This window comes from Dermacentor albipictus, chromosome 3, assembly GCF_038994185.2.
Source record: "Dermacentor albipictus isolate Rhodes 1998 colony chromosome 3, USDA_Dalb.pri_finalv2, whole genome shotgun sequence".
Classification (NCBI taxonomy): domain Eukaryota; kingdom Metazoa; phylum Arthropoda; class Arachnida; order Ixodida; family Ixodidae; genus Dermacentor; species Dermacentor albipictus.
The window spans coordinates 106733871-106747856 of NC_091823.1; the positions used below are offsets into that span (position 1 = coordinate 106733871).

At 45.6% G+C, this 13986-nt stretch overlaps 1 protein-coding gene across 1 annotated transcript in view; it reads left to right on the forward strand.

Annotated features, from left to right (window-relative positions):
• LOC135904890 (low-density lipoprotein receptor-related protein 4-like) overlaps positions 1-11382 on the forward strand; it is a 216091-nt gene extending 204709 nt beyond the window's left edge. Inside the window, exons 28-33 of the mRNA XM_070535911.1 lie at positions 1382-1526; positions 2332-2445; positions 4348-4429; positions 5495-5553; positions 6006-6238; positions 8041-11382. Of these exons, the coding sequence (XP_070392012.1) occupies positions 1382-1526; positions 2332-2445; positions 4348-4429; positions 5495-5553; positions 6006-6238; positions 8041-8355 (948 nt within the window). The 3' untranslated portion in view covers positions 8356-11382. The remainder of the gene's footprint in view (positions 1-1381; positions 1527-2331; positions 2446-4347; positions 4430-5494; positions 5554-6005; positions 6239-8040) is intronic.
• Positions 11383-13986: the final 2604 nt, after the last annotated feature.

The window sequence follows — 13986 nt, forward strand, 5'->3', positions numbered from 1 at the left end:
CTTGTGTATGAGGTATGATACCCAAAGCAGTAGCCAGCCACTTTAATGAACATGGACATATGTTTGACAAAGCAAGGCTCTATATACTACAAACAAATTTCCGTTCCCCTCGCGAAAGGAAGTACACGGAATCATACCTCATACACAAGTTTAATTGCCTACACCCGACAGGAATTAATTTGGCACGCGGCAACTTAGAATCTTTAAAAGCTGTAACTTAAATCTGAAACTCTCATATCATCAAGCAATACACAAAACACATTAGGCCACCAGCCAACTTTAATTCTTAACCTCACCTACTCTTTCATTTCGGAGGAAAAAGGGGGAGAGGGGGAGAGAGGAGGAAGGGAAAAAGAAAAAAAATTTTCCTGCCTACTACTCAATTTAATGTACTCTTTCAGGATTTTACGTCTATACCAAGTGTACTACGATCCCCTTCTTCCATGTACACTTGCCCGCGCCCGCTTCTGCACGCGTCGCCCTCCTGTTTGCTATACCGATTTCGCCCCCCCCCCTTCCCGTTACCCCTTTTTTAGTCTTTTTTTTGAAACCCCCTCGACAACACATTCCGAAGTCAATATGCCTTTTTCGGCGCCTCAACCATCGCCTTCTGGATGCCGCCGTAACGACACCTACGTTAAGCGCGTGGGGCAGTGCCCCTTGAAAGACCATGCCGCTGCCTTTCAGTCACCCCACCATTGCACCGCAGACTCCCCGTCGCCACCTTAACTATTTCAAAATTACTCGACCTATTGCTTGACCGGCCGTTCTAATGCCTCAAAAACATGCCGCCAACGACTCCCCCGGATTACCTCCTAACCTTTCGCATCCCCAACACGCTCCCAAGCCCCCGTATTTCTTAAAGATTTCATTTTTCTCTTTCTTTTTCTTTCACCCCCCCCCCTTTGTTGTGTCTTGGTACGGCCCTGACACCCCCCTGCTTTTTTTTCCTTCTTTTCCCCTTTTTTCTGCTTCTATTTCTTTTCTTTCCTCCCCGCGTGCCCACTCTCACGCTCTTGTCCCTTCGTCTTGAGAATGAGGCTCACAGACGTCGGACGACAGCGCCTGTTCCCTCTTGTAATCTCTCTGTTTAAAACCAGCCGCCAGCGACAACACCCGCACGTGACGTCACTGCACTAACCCTTTAAAACTAACACGCCGAGGATGACGAGGCCGCCTTTGACGAAGATAGGTCCACCTATCGAAACGTTGGCCAGCCTGTCTGAGGTACTTCAACCCTGTTTAAAAAAGTTTATACCACAATGTGCCATTCCATCTGCCAGCCCCTTTCTAGTTTTTTCTACGTCACTTGTAGTGTCACCGCGGTTTCTCACTTATTCATGTGAACTTCTTTACTTTGGCAACCCTTTGTCCTTTTCAGTACCAGTCCTACATATACTGGACGGACTGGCACACCAAAGCCATTGAAAAAGCTCACAAAGAAACGGGTGCTGAGCGTGTCATCATTCGGGAAAACATTGAGTACCTGATGGAGATCAAGATGGTGGCGCGTTCCAGGCAGAGTGGTAATCTATGCCCTTCTTTTCAGCGCTTGATTTGTTGGGGGAATTTGGAAGTGCTGTCCAATGGTGGCATATCTACGGAAGCCTTCTTCGGTGTAGAGAGGGGGTGTTCGCCTCGTTGTCGAGTTTGCTCAGGCTGGGAAAGGCTAGATAAAGGGTCATGGGCAAACCTCTCGCCCTAGTGGACCCCCTCTGGATGCACCAGTGACTGCGCCTCGCTTTGAGACTCGAAACCCAAACTTTAGTAAAATTTTCAATAGGCTTTTCTTCACGCTGAACGTTGGTCAAAAAATTAATTGCGAATGTGTTACGATCGCTGTTTATGCCGCCGTCCCACGTACAAGGTTGAAAACTCACTAGCGCAAGGTAGCTGTCATCTTTTTCCACTATTATTGCATTCTACTCATTCACAGCTCGCCAAGCCTAGAACTAAGATCTCAGTATTTTTTTTTGTTCTCACGCTTAAAAAATTGGGCTAAAGACTGCTCATGACAGCGAAAATGCAGACTTTGCTACAACCCCAACTCCTGCACTGCTAGCATTTTCTTCTGTCACAATTATATTCAAATTGGTGCTCAAACAGCAACAGTTTTCTGCACGCTGTATTGTTACGCAATACTGATGCGCTAAGATAGGCTTCCTCGACAATCCCAATATGGGAATTGCACGTCTCTTCTTTATGTACATATACGTAATGTGCCATCGCCTTGATTCTTACGGTCATCTATAGATGTGATTTTCTCATCCTTGGCATCTTGATCTTTCTTGCCGCTTACGTTTTTACTTACGTTTTATTTTTCACTTTCAGGTACAAACTCCTGCAGTGTGAGGAATGGTGGATGTTCCCACCTGTGCTTGTACAGGCCACACGGGCACATCTGTGCCTGCCCCAGCCAGCCAGATTCAAGGCATTGCTCAACATGTACGATGTGCTTTCTTGTATTTGGTTGGCTCAACGCATGAAGCACTGCGTCGGCGTTCAACTCACTTTGGGACCCTGAAAAGGCTTAGGCATACTTTTGAGCATCTATAGGCGGTCCCGAAAAAAGCAACTACGAGACGCGGGATTTAAAGATAGCTCAATTCCAGCAAAGCATAGGCGCATAGCCGCGAATTCAAAGTTCCAACGTGCCTAGTAGTCTTGCCTTGTCATAGGGTAGATGCGCCATGCGCCATTGAAGACATTCGCATTTATCGTGGAACCCGTGTCCCACAAACTACTGCGGCCACCGTCATCGACTGTCGCGTCTGAATTGCTTGACTCAGTGTTGTTGCCCTGAAAACTCAAATGCAAGCGTTCTCTCCCGGAGACTAGTAGCGTCCATGACAGTCAGTAGAGAGAATTAGATTGGGGACCCGAGTGGGTTGCGTATACCACAAACTCTGTCTAGTTCTTTCCGGTGAACGAAGCGGTGTGAGTGCGCAAGCGGCACGAAATTCTGTTGTGTGTGCTAATGCAAACGTTTGTATTGTCCAGTGGCCTTGCCTGCGGAGCGTAAGCGCGCTGGTCTGCGAGCGCTTGCAATAGTGGCGGATGTTCGCGTCCGCTTGCTCGTATTGCCTAAATTCCTGCACCTACGATCACAAAACCGTCGCGGCCGGTTGTGTAGCGTTGACATAGAGAAAATAAAGGAAACTGAGTATGCAGTAACCACTTCGGACTCCACCACAATGTCTTCAATTTCTAAGAGTGACTGAGTAATCTTGAACAACGTATTGTGCGAAGAACAATCAGTAGACGCCGCCGATGGAAGAAGAAGCAAAAAATTGACCAGAACTATTCAATAGTGATTATCAAAATCAAGCTATAGTTTCCTGGTAGACCTGCTGAAATGTGCTGTCGGGGGCACTTTTTTGTGACCTCCCTTGGTTAATGCTGACAGGCCTGAGTGTGTGTAGTGACGTTGCATTGTCTATAGGATTGGACAACGTTACAAGCCTCATTAAAGTGCTTTCAAGTGCGCGCACAGCCTGCACTGGTACGAGAATCGCCCAACCGAGCTACCATCTTTCATAAACTGCATCCTGAATTGGCCCTGGTTTGATTACATTGCCTCTGGGACCGGCCAAATCTACTCAGCCAGAGAACCTTCCGCGTGAAGCTCGCGGAACAGCCGATGAAAGCGTTACCTCGAATTCCTCAAGAGACATGCAGCTTGACTATTGCAGCATTTAAGCAAAAATTTAAAAGCCCATAAAAGCCGTTAGAGGGGAGAATATAATGTCATTTAACGCAGCTTGAACAAAATCGTTTCTGTAGCTAAAGACGCTGAAATAGTAAGCACAACAATCACAACAAGACCGTTAATTTCAGCACGTATTTTCAATGTCAGTATTTCAACGATTTCATTACCGAACCCTTCTTTTTGACTATTAGCGCGTATACAGCGCATATTTCGCAATATTACTCGCTTTCTGGAAACCTGATATTCTGATGCATAATTAAGGTACTCGAAGCTAATGAGAGACCAGGTTTAAAAGAAGCTATACAGAAAACGTAAGCTTTTTGTGTGATATTGACCAATTACAGGATATCTTAAGTGACTAAAGCTCAATTTAGGTAAGTTTATTTTGCACTACATAAAAAATTCAGTCGCGCTTTCAACAGTACCTACGATAGCATTGGTGGATGTCCTTGCGTTACCATTTCCGACAGCCGAAACTTGATGCTCCTAGAAGGAAAGGCAATCCGTGAAGTACTCTTCTCCACGGAAATGTTACTTTCCTTGAAAGTCCATTTTAACCTTCAATTTTAACACAAATGAGAGTTGTGTAACGGTGCATCAGAAGTTCAATACGAACCACTTATCCTTCAATATATCAGTTCCAGACATGACAGCACCAAGTGAGTTGCCAACAATTCCTACGGTCCTGCCATCGGCACTGCCAAACACATCAAGCGCTGGGTAAGCCACAATGAAAAAATTTGCTCTGAAAGCTCACAGCTCAACAAATTACGATCATGCTATTGTATCTCATGATTCTTAGATAGGTATTCTCGATAGTTCATGCAAAAAGCACAGCTTATTTTAGTAGAGCCTCGCGAAGCCCGTATATTATCTTTAGGTTTATCTTGCCGAATACTCTCACCGATATGGAATGTGGTGCGATTGCAACAGCTTAGGTAAGACGTAGAAGCACGCTGGTTCATAGCAAAACCAGTTCTCGCAGTAAGGTAGCATATAAAATTGTACATAGTCCATTTGAAACTTAGGCTCTGAAGTATGGAATTAATATAACAAATTTTTGAGGCAAAGCTGCCCGTATTGTACATGCATGGAAAACAGTAACCGCTATGGCACCGCCATGTTGACGCGCTGGGAAGGCGCGCAGGCACAGCCGACGAGATGCGATTGGTATGATGGCGCTCCCTCGGTATGTTGGCGCCATCTAGCTCAGGCGCCTCAAAACGCATCCTTTCATGCACCACAAATTGCACACAGAAACTTTAGAAGCATCCACAGAATATGTCTGAAAATATAAGGAACAAGCTTTACACAATGTTCAGGCGTTCGTGCTACGCGAAATTCTTGTTTTCGCATGATATTTTTATTTTTAGGGCTACAATAAGGAGATAGCAACATGGCGGCGTCATTATGGTTACCGCTTTTTCCCCTAGCTTTCCCTCTGCAGGTAGTGAATTAACTTTATGCTCTGAAGCAATCATTTCTCGGACTCCCGAAACCCGAATAGCATGGGTGCTGCATCTTATGTTGTAACGTCCAAGCTTAGGTCGTTGGCACCTATACAAAGTAGTAATTTCTTGTAGCCTAAATTTTTGTGTGCAGTTAATATATGTGGGAACTACATAACATGTGAGCTGCACCTAAGGTTTCTTGTTGTATAAAGGAACTGCAGTCACTTAGGGACTTCAGCGGTACTTTTGCTAATTTCAAGGTGTCGTCTTATAATGCAGTGTGCTATAAGCATCCGTTGTTTTCAATCATCGATTTTTCTTTTTCTTCCTTTAGTTGCAGTTCATCTGATATGGCAGGAGGAAGATGCCACGTCATAGGATTCAAATTTTATGGTAAGGGTATTACCGTCAATACAGTCATTCCATTTACGTTTGAACTTGTACCGTTTCAGCAGTGCTGTATCAAGGGCCGCCAGTCAGCTGGCTCAGCAGAATAACTGAAATATCCCGAGGCATTCATTAAAAAAAAGCGGTCAGTTAATGTAAAACTGCTCGTGTCACCTCTTTTATTCTGTGTCTTCTTCGAATTTAGTGCTGTGTTACGAACAGTGCACATGTGACTAAACTTATTTTTGGTGTGTTAAATTAGCAGAGCTTCTATGCATTTTCCAAATATCACATTGTGTATAGGACAGCACCTTATGATTTCTTTTATTCTTCATCGGCACTGTAACTAACACTAAATGTGGCCATCAGACTAACCACAGACTGCCTCAAACATGTGCAACATGGTCGCTGTTTTTTAATTCAACATTAACTTCGGCGGCACTGCTGTGTTGTTTCAGATCCCATGTTCCAGAGCACATATATTGCCCTCAGTGTCGTTGGAGGAGCACTTTTGTTGCTCCTGTTGGGGGCACTGTTGCTCTGGTGCAAGAAGAGCAGGGGCAACCGTTCCCTCGAGAGGGGTCAAGCTCCGCACATGGCCCGATATTCTAATCATTCACCCGGTCCCGCTGACTACCTCGACAAGAAACCCTGGGGTTGGAGCCCCAAGGTACGCTATGATAATCACGAGGTGAGCTCGCGGTTTCATCCAATGACCATACCGCTGTCAAATGCAACTAAAGAAATTGCATTACTATCTGCTATTCTCATTAATTCTGATGACTGACTCGCGCTCATTGTACCTTTACAATTTGCTTATTCCGAGCGGCCTACACTTTTGTTACAGCGCAATAAACAAACGTACTGGCTTTTTTACAGCTATGAGCAAGCACAAAATAACCGTCTAAGCTAGTCTACATAGTGCCTTATGGTATGGAATGGTGTAAGGCTGGGCTTGTTGGTAAAACGTGCTTTAAAGTTTAACAGTGCAAGTTCTCTCTTCTGTCCACACTGGTGTCTTTGCGATGTAAATCCCTTTAAAGCATGGTATTATCTATTTAAGTGTCCCGGCGATTTGGTTACCATCTGTGAGGTAAAGTAAGAAAAGCGTAGGGATGATGTTTGATCATGTCTATATTACACCTCAACCTTTTATTGCGACAGCAATTATATCGACACTTCAGGCGGATTTCTGCCATCGGCGTCACCGTCGCCGTCGCTGTGAGGTTCCGCATAAAGTCCAAGGGCGACAATACCGCCGCGGCGCGCCGTATGCTGTATGTGCGAGTAAAAGCGTGAGGGCAAGTCGGCGAGCGTGGTTCAATCTCGCGTGCGCTAGCGAATAGCGCGGCCCGGATGCGTGCCCTCTCCTGTCGCGCGCGAAACAAGGGGGTCAGGCGAGGGAGGAGGGGCATTCTTCTCCGGCGGTTGCTAGGGTACTTCGATGTCCTCCTCGTCCACCGCTCCGTACAGAGTGGAGACAACCGCGGCCTCTGCTACAGCGTTGGCCACGCGAATACCGGACGCCGTAGTAGACGCCTTTGGCGGACGCCGTAGGGATGCGTTGCCGGCGCTGCTGTGTCTTGAAAGAAATCTGCGACGTGACTAAAGTGCGCGCCCGCACGGGCCTCCTCTTCAAAGCAGTCTGCGATGTCTGCAGAGTGCGCGTAGTGCCGGTAGCTTTGTATGCGCTGTGATTTCGACGTTTCGTTCACTCTGAAGCGAGAAGTCACCTCGCTGAAGGTCAGTTCGCTTGCTGCTGCCGTGATTCCTCGCTCCAGAATTTTGACAGCGAGTTTCCGCACTCATCGAGCGATATGTGTTCATGTTTACCTGTGGGCGCGTGACGCCATGCTGGTTAATTTAGTTAAAACTAGTTCGTGGGCTAGTCGGTTTAAATCCATGATAGATTGTGTAAGGGTGACTGAACAACGACGTAGAAAGAAGCAGAAATACAAAGACAGCGCTGTCTATGTGTGTATGTTTCTTTCGACGTCCTCGTTGAGTCGCGCTTACACATTCCAACATTGTTAAGTTAGTAAGCGAATGCTTACAACTTCATATGGTCGATAAAGCTACTATCCTTTTTCAATCGAAGGCCCCGCCCATAATTTTAGAGCCTGTTTATCCTTTCCGTTGCAGTCGATGCTTTTTTACTTCGAATTATGTAGGGCATGCTACAATCCTGCTTCTATGTTACCTCACCCTTTCGTCTAACTAGCGGATAACACATCGATTCGTTTGCTCTTGTTGGCGCGTAGAGAGAGAGAAATCGAAAGAGTAAAGCTCTTAAGTAAAATGGAGTTTTTTGTCGGCGTGCGTATGATTTAAGACGTGCTACTGAGCCTAGGCAAGCAGAATTTGAGCAAAAGATAATCGAAGAATGTGAAAAAATGTAAGTGCTGCATTGAGAAAGGGAGGCAGTGAAGACATGCAAATTCCAATGAAATCGTAACTGAAGGCCCCGTCAGTAACATGTATTTGTATGTGCAGCCCGCGCTTGTAGGCATCAGCGGCAAAGACAAGCTGGACAACCTAGAGGTCGCCGCTCTGGTGAGCAAACGCCTCGACGAGCTGGAGTCGGGCATGCTGTCCCTCTCGTCAGGTGGTGGAGACGGCAAGGGCCTGTACAGCTTGGGTCTCCAAGGTTGCCCGACGCCACCGTCGCCTCCCAGGGTTGCCTGTCCTCGGCACTCGCCTCACAGCATCAGGAGCGGTGGCTCTCTGCGGAGAACGCTGCCGCACGACATGCACCAGCAGCCTCATCAACATCAGCATCACTTGCCCTCGGTGGAGACGGACATTTGAGAACGACTTCCCGTTAGCCCGCGAGCGCGTTGCTCTCTTCCCCAAGGACCGGAGTCCTTATCGCCGGAACACACAGCTCAAGCGTCATCGGCAGCAAACGAATAGTATTGTGTTCCTGTGGATGAACGATCTCAAAGGTCACGTGTATGAAACATGTGCCCTTTCGCCCTTCGTGCGTGGCTTACAAAGTGCAAAGTCGAACAAAGTGCTAGATGCTGTATTTTAACCCTCACATACTTTATGTGTCTTTTCGTTTTGTGTTTACGCAGATGCGCGCACATAGCACGGATAGTTTCACCATATTGGTGAACAATATACACGAGAAGTTTTGGCTATAGTGCTCGATAAAACATTCAGATAACTCTTGAATGTTTTTTTTTCTTATTTTCGCTAACGTGCAGTCTGTAGCATTATGTTATCCTGTATTAGATCCTCTATTAAGACTGCCATTACGTAGCCGAGTGTTGGCGTAATGAACGGAATTAGCGCGACTCTTGGTTACTTCTGAGAGCACGACTGTGTAAAAAGTCGTGCAGCACTGTCTGTCTACATTGCGAAGGACGCAGGAAATCTGCACGCACGTGCATTTTGGAAACATTGATAAATTTGCTCGCTTTATTACTACTAACGGCAAGGTTGAATTTAACCGGGTATTATATTAGCAAGTCGTAAAGCCTATCGACTCCAAAACAACTAAATCACAAGGAGTTACAAGATACTGGAAACCGCAGCACAAATAACCTGCGCTATATCTTGCATGGTGTGCTTTTAAAGATATAGAAAGATTTTTTTCTCACTTTTGTATAATTTCACCGGTTAGCAATATTTGTTACTTCTGCATTCAACTGGATGGTAAGCATTGAACTGGGCGATTTAAAAATTTCTGGTTGACAAGTCAAATAACAATTTTTGTTTTAGGAATGTCCGGAGCTCACGAAACACATTTTGAACGCTTTCTCGCAAACGATTCCACATACTAGACGACTATCTTATATCAATCATGCCAGTCAGCCTGCTGATATTTACCGACGTTATATAAGAACAGCAGTGTTAAACAGAAATCTGGCGATGCGTTCTTGAAAGCGTGAAGCGTTATAAAGACCCGTTATGCACATTCTGCCAGCTCATATTAGGTACTGTGACACTCGTTAAAGCTGCGCACCTTGTTAGCAAAAACTACGGTTGTTTTTTACCGGTTAAGCAGGCCAGGTAAATATATGGTAAATGCTAGGGGACCTGGCTTGTGCTCTGACGTTGTGTGTTAGAATTTAGAGATAAGACGTCCATTTGAATTTTGTTTCCGCGAGTGAAGTCGCAAACGTTGTACATAACAACGAAGAGAGCTTGATAACGTAGGTGAATTTCTTGTTTTTATCATACAGCGAGCTAAACCCCATGATGATTTTACAGCAAGGATGAGCGTGACGATGCAGAATTACGGCTGAAGCCTCACTGAGCCTGGTCGAGTACTCGTAGCCGAAATGATCCTAAACTCCATATCTATTTCTCAGTCAGTCTTTAAGCGGTATTTGCGTCTTCACACTGATGCTATAAAACACAGGTCATGTATGATACATGACAAGGCAAGTTTTGCTTTCGCGCCTGACAAGTTTCTTCCCTTCCGGGCTACCTTACATAAGGATGTGCCACAGAATCCTAATAATAAGATGGAAAGCTTGTTTTTTTGTTTTGTTTACCCATATTTCCAGCTTTACACCACATTACCAGGAATAAAACGCTGCGAATATATATTTCGAATATACGTGCTGATTGTTGGCTTTCTGCAGAAAAATATCACTTCAGCATTAGCTTGAAGTTTCGCCGACATTCACATGCTTAACACATACGTATTCTTCGTTGACGTAATCGTCAGAAAACATTTACTAATCGGTGGCATGTTAACACTAACAACAGGGATATGTTACTGTGCTGGAGAGGTGAGGGAAGATGCGAGTAATATTACACGGAACCTCAAGTTTCTACCTTCGCTGCAGTGATATCTGGCGCGAAGTAAGCCAGCAACCTAGTTTATTGTTTTAATGCAGAATTGTGGCGCAGTGCTTTCTTTATCAAGGTCATATTATCGCTCGTAGCTATAAACTAAGCTCTTACTTCTGTGCAGCCTTCTCCGTGCTGCAACGGCTAGCTCGCATTTCAATTTTCATTTCTACAAGAATTAACATTTAGTCCGGTAAACTGCCAAACGCGGCTTGTGCAGCTGCAGCTGCATCTGCCACGCAGCTGCCCATGGCGCATGGGACTTCTGTTTCCTATGGGCATTGGCTTTCCTGGCATGACAGCCACTGCGCTGGACACTGCGCAAGCGTTGAATAAGCGCCGTTGCTGCAGAGCCTTACACGGGCGCTTAAAGTACGATGTCCTATTATGTCAAAGTGAAATCCACCACGCTAGTATGTAATAACAGGCTGTACCACTCGCGTGTAAGGTACCACTCAAATAGCACAGTTTTCTTCAAGGAATCCCCACTTGCTGCTTGGAAGTGCCTCACAGTTCCGAGACGAATGCGGCAAAAGGGAAGGAAAAAACATCTATCGGCGCGGGAATCTAGCGCCTGGCTCCTGCCATCGCAGCTGAGCTTGTAGCAGTGCTGCTCTCTTTTTTTTTTCCGTAACTAGATTTTAACTTTAATAAAGACTGGCATGGTTCATTATGTGCATGCAGCAAGCGAGTGGTTTGCTGCATGAGTTTGTAATGCGTGGCGTGACTGTTGTGCGGTGTGTTCTCATTATATATGTACATAAGGACAATTATGCGTGTTTGTGCGTACATAAGCTGCTAATAAGTGAATAGCGAGAGACGTTTATATTGCGACTTTGTACAGCAGGGATGACATCAGGGGTGTACATAGCGTAGGGTCATTAAATTTCGCAGTAATGTTGAAATATACTATTTCACCAGTGCGAAGCATCCGGGAAGTGTTGTTCGTCTCAACTGCTTCCTTGCTTTGTTTTAAATGTGGTATCATAAAGGTGTTCCATAAGACTGTTGAAGATGATAATAAAGATTTTTTATGCACATATAAAACTTACTCATAAAGTTGTTGCGTCTCTTTCATAGGTGAGTGAGTGAGATAACTTTAGAATCCGGCGATTGGGAGGCCCGGGCCTGGGGCAGCCTAGATGGCCACTGGGAGCTGTTGCTCCCGTACGGCCTCCATGGCTTGCTGTACGGCCCAAAGTTGGCCTTGGAATTCTGAGCTGAGCAGCGCGGCCGACCACCGCCGCCCGTAGATTTTCCTACCAGGCTGCCTTTTTATCTTCATATATTTTACATCCCCACATGTGTTGAATGGTTGGCCTAGCAAGTGTACTCAAACAACTTTTTGTAGTGACATTACTTTCCATTTTCATTTTTGGTTTGGTCCCCAAAGGTTTACATATATCGCACTTGGCGCCATAACTGGAAACAACTAAAAAAAAAAAACTAGTGTCACACGGGCACTTTCGGTGACCGGAAGTGTTGGCTCGTGATCAATGTGTCATCGATCAGGATTAGCCTCCTTCCTTGAATTTGCGCTATGGAGGTGACTGAGACAACAACAAAAGAAATCTTAATCCTTATCTAGCTCGATCCCGACCGAAAGCGTCCGTGTGACATCGCTAATGTTGTCGCACTGACATATTCCTTGAAAGAAGTAGAAGCGAGCTCACATCACAGCTACAGAGACCGATGTGCGTAGGCACGACGATATGCCCGACTACGCAGACGGGCATCCGCATCGGTTCAATGAAAGAGTAGCGTTCTAGCTAGGTCGTTTGGCTACATGCTAGCACTTCGTGTTTCCAACTGTGCCGGCTCTCATTAGACTTCCATCTGAACGAAAGTAAACCCATTTCCCTCTTGAAAACTAAATTATTTGATTTATTTCTCAAATTGGAAAAGGAAACGAGCATTTGCTGAAAAATTGCTTTCTGAAATATCGTTAATCTCACACTGCGAAATAATACGTTAGCTTATAAAACACATGCAATCGGCTTTGATAGCTTTATAGTAGAAAACATTTAATACAGCTATCTTAAATTCAATGTAAGCAGCAAATTATCAGCCCTAAAGTCGGACACTGCCTCCATAATTTCTTTTCTTTTGTGCTTGGTCCTTCGTGAAAAAGTAAGAAACCTATGTGAACTGGTCAGGTGAAATTTGCGCAAGAAATGTCTAATCAGCTCCGCAGTGGCTGAATTGTTTCTCTAATAAAGAATGCCTTTCCACATGTACAGGGAATTACTGAATATGTGTTACCTATTTTTTGCGCACAAAAGGCCGTAATTCCCGAAGGCGCCCTCGAAAGCAGTGCACATTTTCGGGTTAAGCAGCGCATCGATGAAGGCGTTATAGTGGACACAAGAAGAACGGCACCTGGAGGAACATCCACCAACAGCCTTATAGCCAAGCCCGCTCAATGTTGGTGGCTTACGCTCGGAATGCCTCGTCGCACTTTCGACGAAGCTCCCGTGAACGGGCAAAAGGAAACTGAGGTGGTGATGGGGTCTCATAGATATTTCTTGAGAATTGTGCCAGCTATCCGTACAGTAATCGTTGTGATCCTGCGGCAGTTTGAGTAAGGTGCACTTGGTGTGGCCAGGCAAACTTGCTAAGGACACTTGCGCCTTTCTGCGATCACCCCAAGTAGGTTTTCATTTTCTTTATGTACTGCGTCTAGTAGCATGATGGATTAGGATTGTATGTGACATTTTATCGCGGCAATAAGCGGCTGGAGAGCGCTTGTCCATGTCACTTGCTATCTGGTCATGTGTCTTTCTTACTCGCTGGTATGCTAGTACAGTGTGTATCGTTCAAGTGGATTAGGCATCCCGGCCAAAAGGCGCCGTCGGTCATCAACACTAGAAGCCTTCATGTTACCTCGTCAAGACTGGCACTCTCGTGTGGCCCGAGCCGAGAACAACATGAATAAAATTTAAATATGCACTTGTCACTGTGGACTTCAGGCGACGTGGCCTACGTACGCTAAACTCTCCGCGTCAGCTGCCGTCAAGGCGTTGCCTTACATTTATTGACGATAAAATTACTTGCGGACTTGAAAGTAAGCGAACGTTCAGCGTTTTAATTGTTCCGGTGTCTTGTCGAACAGATGGGGCACTAAAATGCAAAACTATTCCAATCTGCTCTATTTGATAGCCGCCACTTCACGATCGGGGGAAATATTTCCGTACCACCCCCGCTAATGCCTGTCCGTCACACGACGTTACAAAAACCGCGAAACATCTCCATCTGATATCACGTGTACGCACTTATTATGCATGATTAGGCCGAACAATCGTGGACAGAATTTACTCAAGCTGCGCCCACTTCGCCTGAACATCTCGGGACCCAAAACGGCGAAATGTCACGTCAAAATGACGTGCGTGCACGGAATATGCACTAATATGCCGAACAAAACTGATTTTTCTATTTTTGAATAGCCAGAGACTGCACCGCTTAGAAAGGAATATAGATGGCTACCCGCCTATCACTCTGGCACTGGCAGCTCGGAGCTGCCGGGACGAACTGATTTCCGTGTGTATTGCCACATGTACTTATTTATATTTCCTGGTGACGGTCCTTCACCGGCTAACAAATGCTCAATGTTATAAACCAGCCCTTGACGGGCCT